The 20,414-nt window shown below is 44.0% G+C and overlaps 3 protein-coding genes and 1 long non-coding RNA gene across 9 annotated transcripts; 2 read left to right on the top strand and 2 right to left on the bottom strand.

Annotated features, from left to right (window-relative positions):
* Window positions 1-607: 607 nt before the first annotated feature.
* On the bottom strand, window positions 608-3,385 carry nr2e3 (nuclear receptor subfamily 2, group E, member 3). Its single transcript, XM_047033882.1, has 8 exons — window positions 3,294-3,385; window positions 2,967-3,113; window positions 2,755-2,858; window positions 2,113-2,382; window positions 1,822-2,009; window positions 1,489-1,729; window positions 1,288-1,393; window positions 608-1,176 (listed from the first exon to the last, which is right to left on the bottom strand). Exons 1-8 carry the CDS (start codon window positions 3,383-3,385, stop codon window positions 1,044-1,046), a joined length of 1,281 nt encoding a protein of 426 aa, XP_046889838.1. The 3' UTR covers window positions 608-1,043.
* On the top strand, window positions 1,095-3,413 carry LOC124476630. Its single transcript, XR_006957051.1, has 3 exons — window positions 1,095-1,184; window positions 1,311-1,463; window positions 3,290-3,413. It is a non-coding gene; the product is annotated as an uncharacterized LOC124476630 (long non-coding RNA).
* A 3,172-nt stretch (window positions 3,414-6,585) lies between these two features.
* Window positions 6,586-12,393, bottom strand: hexa (hexosaminidase A (alpha polypeptide)). 6 transcript variants are annotated; one of them, XR_006957085.1, is made up of 15 exons: window positions 11,523-12,392; window positions 11,160-11,267; window positions 10,769-10,834; window positions 10,634-10,680; window positions 10,431-10,541; window positions 10,241-10,342; window positions 9,637-9,769; window positions 9,265-9,445; window positions 9,092-9,178; window positions 8,686-8,758; window positions 8,328-8,502; window positions 7,715-7,895; window positions 7,381-7,471; window positions 7,182-7,289; window positions 6,921-7,012 (listed from the first exon to the last, which is right to left on the bottom strand). XR_006957085.1 is itself a non-coding variant. In XM_047034746.1 (14 exons), exons 1-14 carry the CDS (start codon window positions 11,770-11,772, stop codon window positions 6,915-6,917), a joined length of 1,623 nt encoding a protein of 540 aa, XP_046890702.1. In that variant the 5' UTR covers window positions 11,773-12,388; the 3' UTR covers window positions 6,586-6,914. The 6 variants fall into 6 exon arrangements, 5 of the variants coding, with proteins under 5 accessions (XP_046890702.1, XP_046890703.1, XP_046890704.1 ...); XM_047034746.1 differs by lacking the exon at window positions 8,328-8,502 and having other exon boundaries at window positions 6,586-6,999; window positions 11,523-12,388; XM_047034747.1 differs by lacking the exon at window positions 8,328-8,502 and having other exon boundaries at window positions 6,586-7,012; window positions 11,523-12,385.
* Window positions 12,394-15,906: 3,513 nt separating this feature from the next.
* On the top strand, window positions 15,907-20,254 carry si:dkey-30c15.12 (uncharacterized protein LOC793186 homolog). The gene is made up of 15 exons (XM_047033532.1): window positions 15,907-15,924; window positions 16,121-16,270; window positions 16,356-16,511; window positions 16,649-16,793; window positions 16,949-17,118; window positions 17,307-17,435; window positions 17,551-17,736; window positions 17,860-18,104; window positions 18,226-18,368; window positions 18,686-18,910; window positions 19,032-19,144; window positions 19,254-19,356; window positions 19,505-19,641; window positions 19,781-19,918; window positions 20,030-20,254. Exons 1-15 carry the CDS (start codon window positions 15,907-15,909, stop codon window positions 20,252-20,254), a joined length of 2,283 nt encoding a protein of 760 aa, XP_046889488.1.
* Window positions 20,255-20,414: the final 160 nt, after the last annotated feature.

Raw genomic sequence — 20,414 nt, 5'->3', positions numbered from 1 at the left:
TACATAGATCAGGTGGAAGTGCAGCTCCCTCTAGAGGACAGACTGTGTTCTCATGAACATGGTAGTGGACTGGTGCACAGTACCACTGTCAGTGATTAAGATGTCGGTGACGGTGAGACACACAAACACCGATTTCTGGAACTATAGATTGAGAGTGCACAGTTCCCGTGATAAAGTAGGTGATACACACACACACAGATTACTGCAGTTATAGATAGGGCACAGTGCCCGTGATGCATTCGGTGAGTAAGATGTCTGACTGTGAAACACGCACATTTCTGGAATTATAGATAGATAATGCAGAGCCCGTGATGCAGCTGCAGATGACCGTTCTTCTCAGTGGCTTTGATACTATAAGGTACAACCTATACCTACATTTCTCAGATCACATCTGAAATTCTCTAAGTACTTAATCAACCTCCACATAGTCTAGTTACTTCATACATCATAGAAGCAATTTGTCATTATTTTAAACAAATTGCTAATCCTCTGTTACATTCGTGCAAATTGTTATGTAACCTACAATTGTCTGCTGTTTCCCCCCCAAAAAATTGTACATAAAAAAAAAAAAAAAAAAAAGCCGCAGATATTTTTCGATTCAGTTAGACCTAAATATAAATTAAATGTAGCCTACAAGCAGTAAGGCCAAACCTAAATAATTGACTTGTTTAGAAATAAAATGTTGGATATATTTTTAATAAAGTTGTAACATGTTGAATGAGAGTGTTGGGGGCAACTGCCCCCCTTAAAATCTACAACTGTGAACTACTATTGGGGTAAATAGCCCCCCAGGGGCTTACATGCACTGGTATCAAATGCAACCATTTATAATTTTTTGTATAAATACATACATTTATGAAAAGATTACCTAGAACAAATGCCCTTACAAATGCTTTCTTCAGAGTTGTCAACAGTAAACGTACACAGTGCATTACCTATAGTCTATGCTTCTGGGAATGATGGACAAAGAATAGACAGGGAATGAATGGAAAAAATATAGAATTTTGTTTTCTCTCATCATTTGCTTGCTGGATTAACTCGCTTCAGTTTTTGAACATATCACACAGTAGCTTCTCCATGGGTGTGTTCCCGATGGTCTTGTGGAAGAACAGCTGTTCTATCCTTTCCGAGCTCACGAAGTGTAGAGAGGGCAGAAGAAGAAGAAGTTTCCCGAACCTAAACAGGTAATGAAGATAATTAACTAATAGCACATACCTTTCACCATATTTCACATATATGTATATATATATATGTATATATAATTATATATATATTAACTGGGCTCACCTGGCACTCTGGCTGGGGTACAGAGAGTGAATATGCTGACCAAGCATCACCTGAGACTGGTCCTGAAGATTCTCCACCTGCTCAGGATCTTTGAGTCCACGGGTGTCTACTCCATTGAGAGAGACATCAAACATCAGACATCAAGGCCATGTGTGCGGAGACCCACTTGAATCATTGTAAGTATGAGACAGACTGACCCACCTGGTTTGAACAGTACAACAGCCTTGAGGCAGGCAAACTCAGTAGGGTCGACAGCCAGAGCCTTGAAGCGGTTGAAGACTTCCTCCAAGACTCTCAAGTTGCCTGTGGGGAGGCTGCCCTTGGATTGCTGTGTGGGGGAGAGGTCTGGGAGGGAAAGCAGAGGGCACCTGTCCAGGGGCAGAGACCACTGGATGGCACACAGGAGAAAGAGCTCATTCCAGGCCTCTTCCAGCAGAATCACCTGTTCAAACAGAACCAATATTAGTTTCACCGATCTCATCCCACGGGCTTTTTCAGATATGAAATATGGCCATTTCAAATGAGGAGTTGTACCTGGTCTCTGAATGGTAGGTGAGAGAAGACAGGCAGGTTCTTTGCCCACTTGACTGACATGAAGAGCAGGCGTGCTGATGTCTCATACACGCTCTCAGAGCCGCTGGAGCTGTAAGGAGATGAGTGATAGTCGGAGGGAGTTCTCTCCCTCTCTGGTTCGTCACTCGTCACGTCAATGTTCTCATCCACTGCAAGACGGAAGACATCAGATCAGTTCAGATTGCTGCTGTATTGTATAACATTCTGTTGCATATCGTATGTGCGGTGATCAAATTCTCCCCCAGCTCTTACCGTCCTCTGGCTCTAGTTTAGCACACGTCTCTGCGGTCATCAGGCTGACCATGAAGCGGTGACTGTTCTTGGGGCTGCCGTTGCCGCCGCAGTGCTGGGCCGGGGCTGGGGGCGTGACCGAGGAACTGATGGGCTGTCTGCTGATGACAGAGAAGGTGGAGGAAGGGGTGGGCAACCGCGTGGTGGCCAGGTGCTCCGTATCTGCCTCCACGTCCATGGTGTCTGGCTGCACCTGGGCCGTGCTGCGGGGTTGCCTCTCGTTCTGCACGGCTGAGGAGGAGACACAAACAGAGGAAGTCACAAAGGGAACACTGATGATTATTATATTTACATTATATTTAGTCATTTAGCAGACGCTCTTATCCACAGCGATTTACAGTAAGTACAGGGACATTCCCCCCCCGAGGCAAGTAGGTTGAAGTGCCTTGTCCAGGGACACAACGACATTTTTGCACGGTCTGGGAATCGAACCGGAATGATTGACCGGAATCGAATCGAACCTTATGATTGGTGGCCCGGTTCCCTAACCACCCAGCCATCTGACCCACTCTTGTATTGTCTAACATGGTAACATGGGATCTCCCAGGTAACATCTATTTTGACATGCGGCTGGTTGATTTTTTTGTTTTTGCCTTTCTTCACCATCTTTGTTCATGCCAGCTTGGAGGCATCTCTTCAGTCGACATGCTTGACACTGGTTGCGATGGGCCCTGTCGACAGGACACATGCCTGTGCCTGCTTGACACCTGTGAGGCAACCATTCAAAAGTGTTAACATTTCTAAAGACTTAATTACATGGATTACGTGAGGATTTTCACAGAGAAAAAAAAGGCCGTGTTATGGATCGTCCTCACCTGTAGATGAGCCTGCGCCTGACACTCCGCTTGAAGAAGCCACTGCAGCCGTTGCAGGCATATATGCCGTAGTGTTTCCCGCTGCTTGTGTCAGAACACACTTTACACAACAGGCCTAGGCCCAGGGCTTTCCCTGGAACTGGACTTCTTGCTGTCGACACAAAGCACAATCTTTACATTATGATATCTGTTCATGACCCGGTCACATGGTATTGACTCAACCTATTTACAAGGTATGATTTAGACGTGATGAAAATCCGATTATTGGTACTCGTGTACAGAACGTCTAATCTTTAGGTCCCTATTTTCTTTTTGTATTTTAGTGGCTTGCCTGGTTGAGTGTTGTCCGAAGTGGATTGTCCTGAAGAGTCCACGATAGAGGGGCGCATGGTTATCTTCGGCAGGTGTTTATCCATCATCGAAGCCAGTGAGCTGTATTCCTTCCAAGCTCCACACCAAAGCACCTGTTTAATTTGTGTTGTCTTCAGAGATTGAACTTCTGTCCAGGCGTTTGGCCGAAAGGATGTTCTTTTCAGGTCTTGTTGTCCCCAAGTTGAGACTTGTGGAGCTCTAGCTATGTATTTACCGACACAGACCAGTCCAATCACTTAGATATCCAGTGGAAATCCTCCATCAAAGGCTTTTTATCTTGTTTGAACTGGGAAATACAAGCTATGGTCCCCTGGCAGGTATGGTGCTGTGAGCAGTCAGGGCAGGAGATAGTCTGCTAGCTCTTCTTCTATCCATCTGTCTGAGTCAGACTGAGGTTGTGAGTCTCTGTCCTCTGGGGGATCCCCATTGGAAGACAAGGAGATTAGCACCAGTTGCTGTGTAAGCAAATGCGTGTTTGTTATCCTCTTAATCTTTACTGTCCATCTACGTGCAAATCAATCAGTCACGCCTCTTTAGTGAAAACTATGTGTTAAAAGATTGAAAATTATTTGAAAGAATGTTAAAAGGAGTACAGTATTGATTTGCAACCAATGTCTCCATTTTCTTTGGGGTGTTGTCAACAAAGTAAAATGATGTTGGTGTGTTTATGTCCTTCATCAATCTAATCTTACAACAGTAATTGTATTGTACTCAACAAATACAACAAACTTCTCCCCTTATAACAATGTGTTTTTCTTCTCTGTTAGTCATCTGGTATGAGGATCAGAGTCAGACTGGTTCATCAACTAATCCATTTCTTTCCATGTGAGTCATGTTAATCTTAGGATCTCACAAGCCATGTGTCTACTGTTACTTGGTATAGCATCCTGAGTACATTTAGAGGACTGGTAATCTAGAAAAGGATGTTGTTATATTTTTGGCAAATCCCAATTTAGGTTTTCTAAATGGAAACGGGATGTATTCTTATTATCCTATGCAGTTCAGCTTCTTGTGTAAATAATTTTAAGATATCTCAATTAAACTCAGCAAAATTGTCCAATGATCACATTATATTATTCATGGTTAAATCATTTTTATTGACTGGGTCTTGTTTTGGTCCTGCTAATGACACAAGAAGCTGTTTGGCTGCACTACACCATGTGGCCAGGGAAAGATACAACCATCCCAAATCAACTAAGTAGCTTACACCACCATGAAACACGTTCTACTTTAGAGGGGTCTGTCCTGGGAGGGGGTGATGAGAAGAAACACAATTAGCTGTGAGATTGAAAGAGCAGTAAGGAGTTGACCCTTAAGTCTATTCTTCTGCCATATGGTGGCTGCTCTCTGGATCCCTGTCTGCCTAATTAGTGACCCGTGTGTGATTTGATGGTAATTAGTGGCCTGAAGTCAGTGATTTGGTTTTTCTTTGATTTGTGGTTTTATCTTATTAAGGTATTACACAGTGCGGGAGTCACAAAGAACAACACACGCTTTTTCTATCCTCTCCACTGACCTTGGATGATACAATGGCTGTTGTTTCTGTTGCAGAACAGACGATTGCTAAGGACGACTGCTTTGAGGTCAGAACAGAACTCTTTCTGTTAGACTAAACTGGTGTGTAAAGAGATTAGATGTTCTGGTTAGTAGGGGGTTTGTCTGGGCAGCTAGACGGAGCCATTTGACCTCTGAGCTCGTCGTCTGTGGTTGCTTGAAACTTGGGAGACATCACCATTTTCATCCACACTGTATTAGGATAGTCAGTTACATTTTCAAGCAAGGAATCTTAGATGTTGTATGTGTGTGTGTGTGTTACTGTAATTGTTCATGACTATTAATCCAAACACCTTTTGTCAGATCTGGAGATTTATTTCGCACATAGTGTCCATTTCACTGTTACATAACCCAGGTGTTAAAACCTGAGCCAGGTACAAGAACGGTGTGGATTAGCTTCTTACCTGCGCGTCAGGGTAAAGCTAATCAATCGTGTCCCCAGACCAGAGCTTAGACTGCAGACAGTCAACAATACTGTAGCTGCATGGATGCCCTGTTGGCTTGCCAGGTGAAGCACAGATCGGTTGAGGCCTATACCACAGTGATTCCAGTTCGGTCCACTTCTGCATGTCTTCCACTCTCTCTCTCCCCTACATTTACTGTGTATTCTGTTACTTTCTCTGTCCAAAAAGGTTAAAAACATATCTTAGAATAACAAATATATACATAGAGAGAGATTAGATGTTTGTATAATATATATATTCTACCTGTATATAATTGTGTTTCTCCCAGAGATTGTCCGATGAGTAAAGGGGTTAAACAAATCAACACGTCATGCTCAAGATAAAATACAACCAATAATCTCTGGCATGTCCTACGATCTACAGTATGTTTTTTTGATTATGATGACTTTATGTTCTTTCCACATACAGTATTGTACAAACTATTAATACAACTCAAAATATAGATAATTAAAAACATTACCTACAATAGTACAATTACATTAAACCATCACCAAATGTCTATGGGAATATTTACGAAGACTGATATCTTGCAGAATACATGCATGTACTGGAACCTTTTGACAAACTCCCTTGCTTGTCCTTGGGTAAATGCCCTTGAAGGCACAAGTTCACAACTCCATACACTTAAGCAGCTTTATGCATAATCTCTTTGAATGTCAGCTATTGTCAAAGAGTGAGATTAATTTTTTAAGAGGCTGTGGGGCTTGTCTGAACCTGATACAGAATAAAGTAGATTCACGTTGACACTTTATGGCATACATGCAGGTACACTGCAATGTCACTGCATTTTCAGTTGAAGTAGTCAATTATAAACCCTAAGTGTATTCCTCCTGTTCGTGCCTGTGGCCTTTTCACTGCTCTACTTCTAAATGATGCCATGCTGTACTGTAGCTGCCATGATACTATGGGGGTTTCCTCTGGTTACTCAGTGACCACTTGGTCAGAAAAGCTGAGGGGGAGCCAGCATTCTAAATTGAGGCGTCAGCACTACGACCACCAGAGATTACCACAACCCTGCCATCTGCTGCCCCTAGGATAATCCACACAATGAGAAAATCAATTGTCTCAGTCTATATCAAAGACTGGCCGGCTCAATTCAACAAGTCAATTAAAAATTAGAACGACTTAGCAATAATACCATGTTACTGCTGACCAAGTACTTGGCAGCTCGTTGTGGATGATACATCTCCATAGAGATGGTGAGGTGAAAATAATTCATACTGACGTTATTACAACATGGGTTGGTCTTTATTGTTCAATAATGCAGTCGACTTATGTACATACCAGTGAGTGTAGGTCAATGAAAACTCAAATAGAAGTAAATTCATATAAATAATATTGTTTATCTTATGATGTTAAATAGAGGCTGAAAATAATCCAAGGCATAATTGTAGACAAAGCTTGTTTCCAACCTTTTTTTGTCTACATGATACTGTACATGACTCGCAATTCGCAGCATCTAAATCATCACAATGTAAAATGAGAAAGCATTACTTAATAAAACAATGAGGATATACAGACAGTAGAAGCCTTGCTCCAACTGGATCCCTGAGACTTTTCAGTGAACACTCCTGTTCCAGCTGCTCTGTTCATCACACACCCTGGTACTCATGCCTGCAGTGGCCAACAAACAAAGGCTCGGCCTGGACACCGCGCCTCAAAAGAGAGAAATATTGAAAGCGTAAAGCAGGGGTAGAAGCCTTGGGAGACATTAGACGGGGGACAAAGATAACAGGTGACAAACAATTTATGTCAGCTCGACGTTAGCAATGGTCACAATCAAAACATTGCGCAGCCGTATGAACCGCAACTCAAGCAGCCTTACCGTAACAGCATGCAGCGGAACTCCTTCAGACGAGGGAAGGCCAGGGTGACACTGGAGGTCTGCTTCTCATCACTCCACAGTCTCTCTGCTGCAGCACTGGCCCTGGGCCTGCGCAACACAAACACACAACAAAAACATTAATGGGAATGAATGCCTGAAATGTAAGGGATTTCTATTTATTTTCTTAACTCTTCATTACCACAGGCGTGGAGAGAGGTTGGTTGCGTCTACGTATTCCCCCCACATGCAGACCTCTCCACCAATCACAAGCTTCTTCTGCTCTTCAGTCCCTGTGAGAGGGAAGTAAACACAATCTCATGATGAGAGCGGGGGAAGAACACACTAGAACCAGCACTCAGACTGCAAACAACACAGCATAGCACAGCACAGCACATCCATGTGACTCATACAATACCATTCCTAAAGATCTGTATTACAGGGGGGGATGGGTTTCCAAAACAAAAGCCATGCTTCAGCATATTGTGCAAAAAGCTAGTACATATGTCAGTGTTAACATGGCCCTGCACACACACCAGAGAAGTTCAGTGGCTGCACGGTGTAGGCACTGTGCCAGTCCTGGCCGTAGCTGATGTGGTTAAGGTACCAGGGGGCAGCCAGCAGGACCCCGTGCCCAGTCTTGGTGATCCTGCTCAGCTCCTCCCGGTACTGGGCAGGGGTGCCCTTCCAGATGTGCAGAACTGTGTCCTTAGGGATCTGAGCAGGGTAACAAATAAAATGGCGTCCACCTCTGCACTGCTCCAACTGGTTGGAAAGCTCAGGAAGGGTGTTTTGGGGGGCGTGTTGCTCTGCTGTCATGTTTCGAAGTCACTTGGCTTCTTACCGCAATGTTTACACTGGTGGTACAATTTCACAGCGTGACTCTGTATTTAAAATCTATTTTGGACAGTAAAATGAAAGGATGTGGTGGCCCATTAAAATTTGGAATTGCATTTGTGACTAGTGTGTTGTGCCACCTAGTGGTTAAGAGATTGTATCTCTGGGAATGTTACAGACCCCTGGGTGTTAAGAAGACAAACTAAGACTTCAGTAACCCTTTGGATTCAGCTGAAACATGAATATCAAAAACACAGCAAACATTTTTTTTTTCTTCAAACTGCAACATTTCCAGAGCACCCAGGTTCTGACCCTTGAAGGCTAGAGGCCACACAGTGTAGTAGCGTGCCCAGTCATGAGTGGGTCCTGGTTGGTCCAGATACCAGGGAGTGGCTAAGATCACTCTCAGTCCGGCTTTAGTCACCCTGCGTAAATCACACAGGTAACACCCCCCCTTCCACACCTCCACCACTGCCTGGGAGCTGCACTGGAAAACAACCCGTCAGAAGACACAAATATGCAAAATAAAACATAACTACAGCTGTCAGTCACAATATACAAGGGGGTCCAAATGTAATTGTGTCATAAGAACTAGCTGGTTTGGGGAACATCCTATGTAGAAAGCACAGGTCGTGAATTGCTTTTTTGTCGGACTAGGCTTTATACTTACTCTTTCATGATGGTCAAATACATCTTGCCAAACAATTGCTGTCCTGTTGAGCATTGAAGTGATGTTCACGATGCTAGAAACACAAGACGTAAAACAATGTCATACACACATATAAGGGCACATATAAGGGATGTCTTTCTACATTTTAGAGAGAGATCATGGATGGATGTTTTGTTATCCGTCCGAAATATTTTCACATTACTTTTATTACTAACCTTTTCTCATTATTTGACAGTAGATAATAAATGACATGTTTAATCTGTTTTGACATGGAAAACCAACCAAAAGCCAGTAGTCCAACCCCATCCTTTCAACAATTTAGGCTAACGATGAAATACTACTGTTTATAAAGCATTATATTTAGAAAACATTCCAAAGGTTTTTCAGATAGTTCTCCGTGACTTACTTCTCCATATAGAAGGACTCTAGTTTGGTGAAATAATTTCCAAAACCCATTTTCTGCATGAACTGCCTGACGTCAGGGTTGGATTTCCTATAGGAAACATTTTCGAATAACAGCCCAACATGAAGACCTAATGTAATACAAAACACATCATGCTACAGTAAACCGTAACCTACCAGCAGGTGAAGTCAACCTCATCCCCTCCTAGGTGAATGTAAGAATCAGGAAAGACAGAGGCCACTTCCTTAAACAAACGTGTCATGAACTTATAGGTGGAGCCTGTTGCTGGGTTGACTGGACCGAATGTTCCAGAAGGAGTAATCCCCCTGTAGCAGGGGGTCAGGAGACCAGGCTGACCTGGGGGAGGTCAAGGGGTGGTGGGTGAAATAACAGAAAAGGTCACATTCAAGTCATTATAAGCACTACATTTTCACAAGATGTAGCATTTTATTTTGTTGAGATGCATGATTTAAGAGGAGTTTTTATTTACATGTAATTACATTTAATCAAAGATATGATATTTTACTGTACTGTAGGTTGTACTTTACCTTTACCCCAGGACTGGGTGTGGCCTGGTGAGTCAAACTCAGGCAAGACTCTGATTCCCCGTAGTCTGGCGTGTGAGATCACCCTCCTCACATCCGTCTGTGTGTACACATGAGTCATTGGGTGGAAAGCCCCCTAAACCAAAATTATGAAAATCTGTTTAAACAGTTCATGACTACCAGTACACCTTACTGATAGACACTGACTACAGACATTTCCCTGTGGATGATTAGGAATGGGAAGGGTGGTGTGAAACACTAGTTATTTAACAACACTTGATACAGGTTTTTGAAGCCCACAATTATTACAAGGTAGTTCAAGTTCAAGTCTTTTATTTGTCAGGTACACAGAACAACACAAGGTCAGACTGGGCGCTGAAATTCTTAAGACAAGACAACGCAAGCACCTGGCATAACATAACATATAAGTACACAGAACATAATTTACATCTATGCTGAGCTTAAATAAATGAAACTTCCTAAATATACAGATAGCAATAAATAGTACACTATACTAACCCTAAATGCACATAAAACCCATTACAACCCTATAACCTATTCTAACCTAGGTGGAAGGGTTAGGTAAACTAAAGGTAGGTAAACTAACCTTGTTGCTAAGGTCAGAAAAGGTACGACTCTGGTACGGGAAGGAAGGGTCATCAACAATGTGCCAGTGAAACACATTGAACTTACTGTAGGACATGGCATCCTAAACAAAGACAACATTAACAGACCATTAGTGTAAGTCTCCCTAATCACAATGAGTCAGTCTGATAGTGGTCTTCAGAAGTACGAACCAGTGTCTTTAAGATGGCCTCTACTGGTAAATAGTGACGAGATGTGTCCAACAGTATCCCACGGAACTGAAACCTGGGGAAATCCTCTATTTCAGTCTTGTTCACAAAGTACTAAATAAATTAAAAAGAAACAAAAAACCTTTATTTGTACATTTCCAAACAAACCAAACCTATTTACCAAAATATGATTCTGCATTACTTACTGTACCCAAGTCATCCTGATACACCAGCTGGCTGAAGGTTTCCAGCCCTGCGTCAATCAAAAACAGCATTATGGTCACAAATTGTATTATATAGTCATGACAGATGTATCAGTAAACATATTTAAAAAACAATACCTCTCAGGGCCCCCCACACAGTTTCTGTCCTCAGTTCTGCTTGGTTTGTAGAAACATTCAGCTTATCTGGGACAGGAGACCAAGTACAGTAAGACTCAAAGATGATAACCTGCCTGAAGGTTTCAATAAGTAAACTAATCACATTCTGAAGAAGTGAGTTCATAAAGCTTACAGACTAAAGGTAAAGGTTACAACTTTTTAGTGTAATTTACAAGTGCAGTCAGTGGAGTGTCCAGAATGTTATTTTTACTTGGTTGCTGTCGTAAACTCTCTGAAGGGTCCAGATGCAGATCCAATGTAAAGGCTGTAATGTCAGTCATTGCAGAGGAAATGGCCCAAATCAACAAGCTGAAAAGTAGGCCAATAATGAAAAGTGTTTTTCAACACTTACAACTTTCTGAGGACTCTGGATTTGGGTAGCTCTCACAGCCTCCCTGGGTTACATGGATATAAAGGAGATATGGTTTTGCTTCGAAAAGATGGTGTCTGTCTCGTGGCCCTATACCAAACAGAAGAGACAGTTATTTACAAACATGCAGTCATGTTGCAGTTCACTGAGAAAAGATTTCTGGAGCAGGTGATTGAATGACTTTACATGCCATGCATGCATGCTCTACAATGCCCATTGATGTACCTATAGGCCAAACACCATGCCGAGAACAAAACGACAGGTCACCATTGTGTAGCTCCGCAATACTAACAGTCTGTGTAAAATAACGTTATTAGGATTTATTGAAATGATCAGCAGGCCTACCTGCATTGTAATCTGGAAAAATTAACGAGTAATATCGTTTGAAGGCGGCATCCAGCACTGAACATCCCAACTGGGCGGCTGAATTACTAGCATACTGAAATTTGAAGTTTCCTGGATTCAATGAATATTGTTCCATCGATGTGGCTACAATTTGTGGCTTTGGCCACACACCTATCACCGTGTGTACATTCAAGAAAAAAAGTAAAGTCACGTAACATATTTCATTACGTCTTAATCTAACATCAGACATTTCCACCGAGTAAAACGAGGCTTTCTGTTGAGAATGAATGTATCCTCTGAGAGGTTTTCTATTGAGTAGCTGTACTCGGTCATTGGTTCAGTAGCCAGCTGAACACAACACAAGTTCTAAAATACTACCAGTCATGTGACAGACTGCTCTGCGGCTGTCAAAACGGTCACGTGGCCCAGTCAGTCCATGAAGGTGCATATATTTTTTACAACAAATTACCTCGCTGTTACTAAAGTACAACATTTTGGTCAGACAAAATTCCACAATGAAAAATTTGTTTTAATAATCACGCATTAAACATTTTGCCATATTTAATTTGATTAATTGTATTTGTTCACTTCTTTTTTTATGTCCAGTTGTGAGACATGCAGAAAGCATGGCTTTTATTTCCTTATCTCTTGTCTAAAATCAACTAATTCATTACGGAATATACAGCAAGGTTTTCTGGTTTGTTGAGAAGTTATAGGCAGGCCCAAAGAGACTTGAAGGTGGACAATGAAAACACACAAGCAACACAACAGAAATACGATTGTAGTTGTTTGCAATGTGTCCTTTACAGCATGCTTTGTTATCAATGAAACAAACACACACACACACACACACATCCAGGCATGTAGTACGTAGTCATCAAAGGTTGTACTCTCTTGAATCCAGCAAGTATTCTGTGTGGTCTTCTGACTCCTGTGAAAACAGTTGGCTGTTTATGTCTAGTGAAAATGTCTAGTGAACAATGGTGGTCAGCATTTGTAACTTCATGATTGTATGTTTGTAGGAGTGGACACTTTGCTGGATCCGTACCTACATGTAGGTGGGGCGAATATCTTTTCTTTTTCACACATTTTATTTTGTTATATTGAAATATTTACTGACACGCTTCACCCTCTCCTGTTCACTTGCCTGTGCTGAAGTTCATGTGTGGTCGATCCATGTGTGCTTACTTGCCTGAGAGAGGCGGCTGTAAGTCTGGCTGGTGGGATCTCCGTAGCGGCGCAGGCCTCTCCAGGACAGGAACAGAGTGTACACTGATGCCACCAGGCACTGCACTGTGAAGGCTATAGAGCTGCCTTTTGCCACATTCGAACCAGTGCGCTGACAGACGGACAGGCATGATGATGACATCACTCACTCAGTGTGCAAACTACTCTGTGATGATGAATGACTGAATGGGTGTAGAATGTATCCTGGTCATGATTGGACCATGCAGAACAAGGAGGTGGTCTGCGGCTGGATTGAGATTGTGACCCGTGAGTAGTTAGTTACGGGGTCAGATGGGGGTCAGATGGCTGAGCGGTTATTAATCAGAAGGTAGTTGGTTCGATTGCCGGCCGTGCCAAATGAAGTTCTGTTCTTGGGCAGGGCAATTCACCCTACTTGCCTCAGGGAGAATGTCCCTGTACTTACTGTAAGTCGCTCTGGTTCAGAGCGACTGCTAAATGACGAAATGTAAAATGTAGTTACCTGCTGATCTGTCAGAGCTCTGGGCTTTATCACAATAAGGCTGAAGGCCAGTAGGGTACAGGTCCCCATCAGAAGACTCAAGATGTTCAGGCCAATCATTGTAGTTACCTGTTTAAACAAAGTGAGCTTAAAGTACACAACACATGAAACACATCACAGAAAGTGCCCTCTATGGACGACACTAATGAACTCTTTCAAATAGAAACCGAAAGTTGGCCAGTCACCTTGAGTTTATTTGGTTTTCTCTGCACTTCGATTGTCAGCCCCCCAGTGGCCACATACTGTAAAGACACATCACAACACAAGTGCCACATGTTTATGGTTTGAACCCCCAAAAATATGGATATGGCTAGCTTTGATTTTACCTTGACATTTTTGCATTTCACTTGTGAAGCAGACTGTTTTTATTCAAAGCAACTTACAATATGTATGTTTGTCTTGAGCACCACAGTAAGTGTGCCGAGAGTACACCAGTCATTGTCACAGAACTAGCCCTAACCAGACCATCTACATTATACACTTACAAACAGACTCGACCAGATCGGTGTCATCATGGTAACAGAGCAGCTGAACCTAACACAGGCATAGGTTACCGTGGTGAGGATGGTAGCCAGAGCACCAAAGACCTGCATCACCTGATAGATGAAGAGTGTAACAAGGAGGTGGATAGTTAGAGTATGTACAGTATGTGTTGGGATGTACATTAGCACGGATTCATGACTACATCACAACATTCATGACTACATCACAACTCTCAGCTCTTGATCTAACCCCAATTATCAGTAGGTGGGTGTTAACAACCGTCCCAAACCAGCGGCCAATCCGGACATCCCTCAATGGCTCCTGGTTGGTTGTCACAGTAACAGGGTGGCCCATGCGGGCCGGGGGTCTCTCCTTAAAGAACACATGGTACAGCCCTTCCTGGAACATGTTCTGAGTCATCTGAGAGGAGAGCAGAAGGAATACAACAATACATTTTGAGCTACACCAGACTAGCAAGGATATTTTTTAAATGTAATAACACCTTTAGGATAAATCAAACATGTATAGGTCAACAGGAACTCCTTTACTCTTTTCGATCTCTCTCTCTGACACGCACGCACACACTTTTATCCAAACTCGCCCCCTTACTTAATCAATTACTCATAACGTCTCAATCTTAGTTTCACTTTAAATACCTTGTCCAGTGTGTTACACCATGTCCGCAGTATCTCCAATCACCCTACTAACCCTTTCAGACAAGGGGAATAGGACATAAACACATGAAGACTGGCCGTCACTTCTTCACTGCGTCTCCCTCTTCCGTCCCCGCGGGCCAAGATCTTTAGGGTCAAAGTTCGTCTCAGGCGTTGTTTTCAGACTGCTTGACAAGGCCCTCCTCCAAGCTGTTGTGATGTGTGTGTAGTAGGGAACCTGATTAGTCAGGGAGAAAGGTTTAGACCGAACACTACCTCTCTCAAGCTGGAGTTTGTATTATTTGGGGTAATGTAAAAGATGTAAACATTTAATGTCATAAACTATGTTAGAAATGGAATGGAAAGTTCTCTATTTTTAACCTTCTGACCAATTTTGCCAGAGAAAATGTTAAGGTTCAAAAGCTTTTTTGGTTTTAAAGTTTTTGTATCTTGTCCATAAAGCCTGAATGTTTTTCCTGTCTTGTTGGGTAAAACATACATCGATATAGATTTTGCTGTAAGTCTGTCATGTCCTTAATCCATGTCCAAGATGCACTGGACGCTAGTTTCTCTTTCTCTAATTTCTTCTTCTTTTGCTGATATAATCTCTGTCCATTTTCCCCCCTCTTTCACTCTCGATCTCAGACTCACATTCTCTGTCCCCCTCTTTCAGTCCTGAAGCATTGTGGTTAATGGTTTACCCAGAGACGGTCCCCTTCTCTGGATGAGTGGAGTGTATACACAACCAAAACGTCACCCTAGTTTACCCTTCCTGAAGAGGTCATTGTTTAAATAACGGATATGTTAAAAGCAAAGATTTTATGTCATAAATTATATTTCACATTGAAGGGGAATTTCTCTATACTTGATGTTGACCTGTATTGTTGATCCTAAATGATATTACACCCTCAGACTCATGCCCTTATCTCTTATTTGAAAAGAATGGTGGTTAATGGTTTACCCCAAAACAGTCCCCTCCCCTGAATGAGTGTAGACATAGACCACAACCAAAACGGCATCATAGTTTACCGTAACTCACAACAGGAGCCAATATAAATGACGACTTTCATTAATCGACTATCATCAGACACGAAGCGTTATCAAACACTTTATTAAGTTATAATAAAGTAAGTGATAATTAATTTAAAGGAATACGTGAAATGTTGCAAAGTCCTCTGTGCGGTCTGACCCTTCTCCTGTTGCAGGTGAGCGGAGATGTTTCCATTAGAGCAGCGTAGTCAACCATTAACATAGGGCATATTGAGCTACAGTAATATACATTTTGAAAGTTGAAAAATACGTAACTGTTGCAATAGTAACTTGTATGTAAAAAAGGTAAATGGTCAAACTTCTTAATGAGAGTATGTGAGTGTCCTGGGAGCATGCATGTACTGTACATGTGTCAGGACTGTTCCAGGTGGCCATCCCAGCAGGCCTGGATGGGTATGAGCAACCACATCCCCTGGGTTGTCATAGGAACCAGTCTGGAGAGGTGCACACCATGCCGGATCCTGCCCAGGTGAGGGGAATCTTCGACACATCCCATGTCGTGATGTCATGTCATGTTTTCATTTAGCAGACTCACAGAAGGGAGATTTTAACCTGCAACATTCTAGATCAGCTGTCAGGTTTTCTCCCACTGAACCCTACCGCTATACTCACCCCTATAAAATACTGTGGTTTACTGGCACGCTCCATCGTCTCCTATGCTACAGTACCGTCAGGGAGAATCCTCCTCAGCTCTGCCTTTGCTGAAGATCCGACAACCTCTCCCAGCTCAGAGAAGGAAAAAGAGGGCGTGGGTCATGCCGCCAATCAACATAGCAGAGAATGGCAGGGGCCCCTTCCCCAACCAAATGTTCAAGGTGTGTGTCACCAGTAGCATTTGCACTTGAATGTGTTTCAGCTTTTAAGCGTGTGTGTACAGTACGTGTGTGTGTGTGCCTTCAGATACGCTCCAGTTACAATGACGATGTGAAGATGTACTATAAAATCACTGGCCCGGGGGCAGACCTGCCTCCTATTGGACGTTTCATAATCGAAAGGAACACCGGTTGGTTGTCTGTGACAGAACCTCTTGACAGAGAGCAACAAGCTCAGTATATTGTAAGTGACATCAGTGGCTGCATCAGTTGTCACTTGAAACATACTTTACCAATCTCAAGCTACACACCTATAGTGTCCCTGCTTCCTTTGGAAGTGAGTAGTTGTATTTGAAGTTAAAAGTATGTTTTCCTATTCAGATTGAAGCACAGGCAGAGGCTCGGGGATTTGGTATAGTAGAGAATCCTATGGAGATCGTCATCAACGTCCTGGACCAGAATGATAATAAACCAGAGTTTACCCAGAATCCCTTTCTGGGGCATGTGACTGAGGACGCTCAGATAGGTATCCTTAAATGAACTCTCATAGCACAGCATGAAACACAGTCCCAAGTCATTCTTTACTGCCAGCTTAGGATTGCTTGTCTAGTTTTAGCTTTGAATTTATGGCTTGTAAAGTAGGTTTTCATGTTCTGCAAGTGTTACACCTTGTGTGTTCAGGGTCTGAGTTTATGAAGGTTAATGCCACGGACAAAGACCAGCCTGGCCAGATCAGCTCTGAACTCCGCTACAGCATCCACAGCCAGGATCCTCCCACACCCAGTGACCTGTTCTTCATCAACCCTTTCACTGGAGGCATCCAGGTGGCTGCCGCTGGATTGGACAGAGAGGTGTGTGTGTGTGTGTGTGTGGGTGTTTGTGTGTGAGGGGGTCCTGTATCTGTGTGTTTGTGAGCATGCATGTGTGTGTGTGTGACTCCTCCACCTGTACATCCTCAGAGGCAGCATCAGTACAAGCTGGTGGTAGAGGCAGCAGACGTGTGTGTGTGTGTGTGACTCCTCCACCTCTACATCCTCAGAGGCAGCAGCAGTACAAGCTGGTGGTAGAGGCAGCAGACAACGCAGGGGCAGGTCTGACGAGCACCAGCCAGGTTCTGATCGCCGTGGAAGACAGCAATGACAACGCACCAAAGTTTACCCAGAACACTGTAAGAATGAGAAAGATCTACCTCCTCTCAACGTCACCTGACACGTTTTACTGAAGTCTCTGTTTCTGTGCCGCCGGGATCAATACATGACTTTGTCTCTATCTCTCTGTTCAAGTACACTGGGTCCATCTCAGAGAACCAGATGGGGGTGGTAGTGGTCAAGATGGAGGTAAGGGATGAGGACCAGATCCACACCCCATGCTGGAGGAGTAGATTCAGAATCATACAAGGGGACAGTGACCACCTTTTCAGCATCTCCACAGGGCCCAGTGGGGACCAGGGAATCCTCGCCACAGCAAAGGTGCTACTTAGGATGTACAAGACACAGTGCTCACAGGACTAAGAACAAACTGGATCAAAAGCCTTGAGACAGATTCGCTTCAAGTTCAATTGATCCTTTCCTTCACTCCCACCTGTCCTGCAGGAGCTGGACTATGAGGCTTGTCCTCTGTACACTCTGCTGGTGGTGGTGGAGAACGAGGTGGTGTTCTCCAGGCCTGTGTCCACCTCCACAGCTACGGTCACGGTGAGGGTGGAGGACAGGAACGAGGCCCCGGTCTTCAGGCCTTCAGAGATGGTCGTCTCTGTGTCTGAGGACCTGCCACTGGACAGTGACCTGGTGCTCTACACAGCCTCAGACCCAGACCTCGACATGAATCAAACCGTCACGTAGGCAAACTCGTAGGGACACAATCTCCACCTAAAAATTGTTATTGTCCATGGGGAAAGTGTATTGATATGAATCATCTAATTAAATGTGTGAGGGGTTGTTTGCTGTACGTGTGTCTAGGTATCAGTTGGAGAGTGACCATGCTGGCTGGTTGAGTCTCAATGACAGCACAGGACTGCTGGTGGTCAGAAGTTCCCTGGACAGAGAATCTCCGTTTATCATTGATGGCAAATACACTGTCCTCATCCTGGCCATTGACAATGGTATAATAACTGAGATAGGTTTTTCCAAATTAACAATTTAATGTACAGTCATAGATTAATTCCTGAGAAACCAGTTTTACCCCAATCTAAGCTGTTAAAAGTCTCCAATCCACTTGCACTTGACTGCCTGTCTCTCTCCCTGTATTTTTATGTACATTTACATTTAGTGATTTAGCACACGCTCTTATCCAGAGCGACTTACAGTAAGTACAGGGACATTCCCCTTGAGGCAAGTAGAGTGAAGTGCCGTGCATAAGGACACAACGTCTTCTGACTAATAGCCCAACTCCCTAACCGCTCAGCCATCTGCCCCCCAGCGGAGGCCCCAGCCACTGGCACAGGGACTCTGGTGATTGAAGTGGAGGATGTGAACGACAACGTCCCAACGGTCGACCAGAGACACGTGGTGTTCTGCAGCAGCCAGTCACAGCCCCTAGAGCTCCCTATCAGAGACCCAGATGGACCAGGCTTCTCCCAGCCCTTCACAGCTCAGCTGCTGGGAGACTCCCTGAAACACTGGGACATCCACATGAATGACTCCAGTAAGACCGGGATGGTTTTGAAAGGATTAGCTGTGCTTTGTCTTTTAAACTGATCCGTGTCTGATGTTTATTGATTATTTTACTGCCTGTTTTTCCTCAATGTCATTGTGGTGTGTTGTAGAGACAGCCATCCTCCTGAGTGTGCGGACTGGACTGAGGATGGGGGAGCATGAGGTGAACCTACGTGTTAGTGACAGTGCTGGTCTCTATCAGGACATCTCGCTGCAAGCTCAGGTCTACCATTCTCAACCCACACCAGATTTGTTACTTTGGGACGGGAAAATCAAATTGTGTCAAATCCTAATCTTTACTGGTTGGAAAATGATACTTGTGGTATCTGTAGGTTTGTGATTGCACAGGAAGTGATCTCATTTGCTTTGAGAAGTCGGTCGAATTCGGCATGAGTGAGGCCATGTGGATCTTGGGAGGTGTCTTGGCTTTGCTTTGTGAGTGATAAAAACAACCTACTTACAATAACAAGTATCCTCCTCTCTACTTCAGTCGGCTAGTTACAATCGAAAATCCTTAGTGTTAATATTGAACTATTTAGCTGGTGTGTGTGTATGTGACTGTGTGTGACGGTCTGTGTCTCAGTGTTGCTGTTGTTGCTGTTGCTTTTCCTGAGGAAGAGTGGTTCAGGGGAGAAAGCAGTCTTGCTGCAGGAGGAGGACAACCCTGTCAGGGGCAACATTTACTGCTACGATGAGGAGGGGGGAGGGGAGGAGGACCAGGTGAGAGGGGGGTGAGAGGTGGGGTGCTGGGTAAGGGAGTGGGGGTGATGACCTGGTCAGACGAAGGGGGATGAGAGAAGAATCCGCCATGGTCAAGTGTAATGTTGCAGCTGCCTTTCTGATTTCTTCCCCCCACAAGCAATATGACCACAGACTGCTCCACGGTGGTTTTTCTAACCGGCCCTTGTTGATCACTGTGGTCCCGCCCCTCTCTTGTGCTCCCACCTACCGGCCCAGACCTGCCGACCAGCATGACATCGGAGAGTTCATTGATGATGTAAACATCCAACGTTTTATTTTCTGAAGCCGATTCCATTATTCATAGTATTGCACCACCTCTCACTGTTCTCCCAAGACCTTGTAACAGAACCTCTTCTGTTCTCCTTAGAACCTACGTGCCACAGACGGGGACCCCACGGTCCTGCCCTACGACTGTCTCCTGGTGTTTAACTACGAGGGAGGGGGCGCGGCCTCGGAGGAGGGCTCCCTCAGCTCTCTCAACTCCTGCAGCTCAGAGGAGGAGCAGGACTACCAGAGGCTGGCCCACTGGGGGCCACCCTTCAGCAGGCTGGCCCTCATGTATAACGGGGAGGGCCTGGAGGACCAGGACTGAGTTCCACTGGGACCGACCTGAAGATGCCTGTGTGTGTAACAGTGAAGACACACATCCATCTTCCGATGGAATCTGTATTGTAGACGCTGTGGTTCCAGTCCCGGGTGAATTTGAGGTCGGTTCACTTTCTGTAGGACTCAGCTTTAGTGTTGTTTACCAT

This window comes from Hypomesus transpacificus, chromosome 14 (assembly GCF_021917145.1).
Source record: "Hypomesus transpacificus isolate Combined female chromosome 14, fHypTra1, whole genome shotgun sequence".
Lineage (NCBI taxonomy): Eukaryota > Metazoa > Chordata > Actinopteri > Osmeriformes > Osmeridae > Hypomesus > Hypomesus transpacificus.
This window is presented reverse-complemented; position numbering and strand designations above follow the sequence as displayed.